This window comes from Priapulus caudatus, unplaced genomic scaffold (genome assembly GCF_000485595.1).
Source record: "Priapulus caudatus unplaced genomic scaffold, Priapulus_caudatus-5.0.1 Scaffold13106, whole genome shotgun sequence".
Lineage (NCBI taxonomy): Eukaryota > Metazoa > Priapulida > Priapulimorpha > Priapulimorphida > Priapulidae > Priapulus > Priapulus caudatus.
In genome coordinates this window covers 1-1,225 of record NW_014590167.1, presented here as the reverse complement: position 1 = coordinate 1,225, position 1,225 = coordinate 1, and the positions used below count along the sequence as shown (strand labels likewise).

Genomic DNA, 1,225 nt, shown 5'->3' with positions numbered 1-1,225 from the left:
CTTCGCTCTGCTCAGTACCTGCTTTACGTGATGTAAGGCTAACTTTGTCTGCCACGATAAAGGCAGAGTAAAAACCTACACCGAATTGACCGATGAGGTTGGAATCTTTAGCAGCGTCCCCAGTGAGTTTGGCGAGGAACTCTTTTGTGCCAGACTTGGCAATGGTACCGATGTTATCGATAATTTCTTCACGTGTCATACCAATGCCGTTATCACGAATGGTGACGGTATTAGCCTGATCATCAAAATCAATTTCAATGCGCAGCTCGCCATCACCTTCGTAAAGCGCATCGTTAGAAATAGCTTCGAAGCGCAATTTGTCACAGGCGTCAGATGCATTCGAGATTAGCTCGCGCAGAAAGATTTCTTTATTCGAGTAAAGTGAGTGAATCATTAACTGAAGTAGTTGATCGACTTCAGTCTGAAATTGCATGTTTTCTTTATTTGCTGGTTTGGTCATAAGATTTTCCCTGATGTCTATAAACTTGTATGCAAAAAATGAGGGCGGGTCGATGAATTTCAACAGAGAAAGGCAGTATATTTATATATTTTTCGTATTTAGAGGAAATTAATACCTTGTCATGGCTTGAGTCAGCGTGTGAAATGTTTTTAGTCTATTATTGTTTTACAGGATTGATATTTGTCACGGTGTGGTGCTATGCTATATATTAGCATATGGCTATAAACTATGTTGTGTTTTTAGTTGTGCAATCACGCTAGGTAACGCAACGCTATGGAGGATCCTATGAAAACTAATATGAAACAAAGTATGAAAGTAATACTTCTCGCTGCTTTATTGGCAGCTCCACTTTCAGTCAATGCAAATTGGTTTGGAAATAACGGTGGCGGCAATGACTTCTTTGGAAGTAGCGGCGAATGGAAGATGGGTCCTAATGGCCCATATTATGATGATAGTGGCTGGCCTGTATGGACGCCCATGTATTGGATGGACGAGATGATGGATTCGTTTGACAATAATGACAATAACTGGGGTGGTTATGGTGGTGGGTATAACAATATGCCCTATGGAAATATGATGCCTTACGGTTATGCTGCTCCAAACTATGGTTATGGCGCGCCTTATGGTTACCCACAAATAGTACCGGTAGTTCCTGCACCCGTTGTACCAGCCCCCATGAAACAGGCGGAGCCAGCTGCTAAACCAACAGCTAAATAAGGACTCAGAAAAGTGCTGCAGATCCAGTATGCGGGGATACTGGATCAT

At 42.3% G+C, this 1,225-nt stretch overlaps 1 protein-coding gene across 1 annotated transcript; it reads left to right on the top strand.

The window, feature by feature from the left end:
• The first annotated feature begins 733 nt into the window (after window positions 1-733).
• Window positions 734-1,177, top strand: LOC106820425 (sulfur globule protein CV2-like). Its single transcript, XM_014824942.1, has one exon. The coding sequence runs from the start codon at window positions 734-736 to the stop codon at window positions 1,175-1,177; it is 444 nt and encodes a 147-aa protein (XP_014680428.1).
• The last annotated feature ends 48 nt before the right edge of the window (window positions 1,178-1,225 follow it).

Coding starts and splice junctions, on each gene's coding strand:
- LOC106820425 (XM_014824942.1), top strand. CDS start 734: ATGGAGGATCCTATGAAAACTAATATGAAACAAAGTATGAAAGTAATA.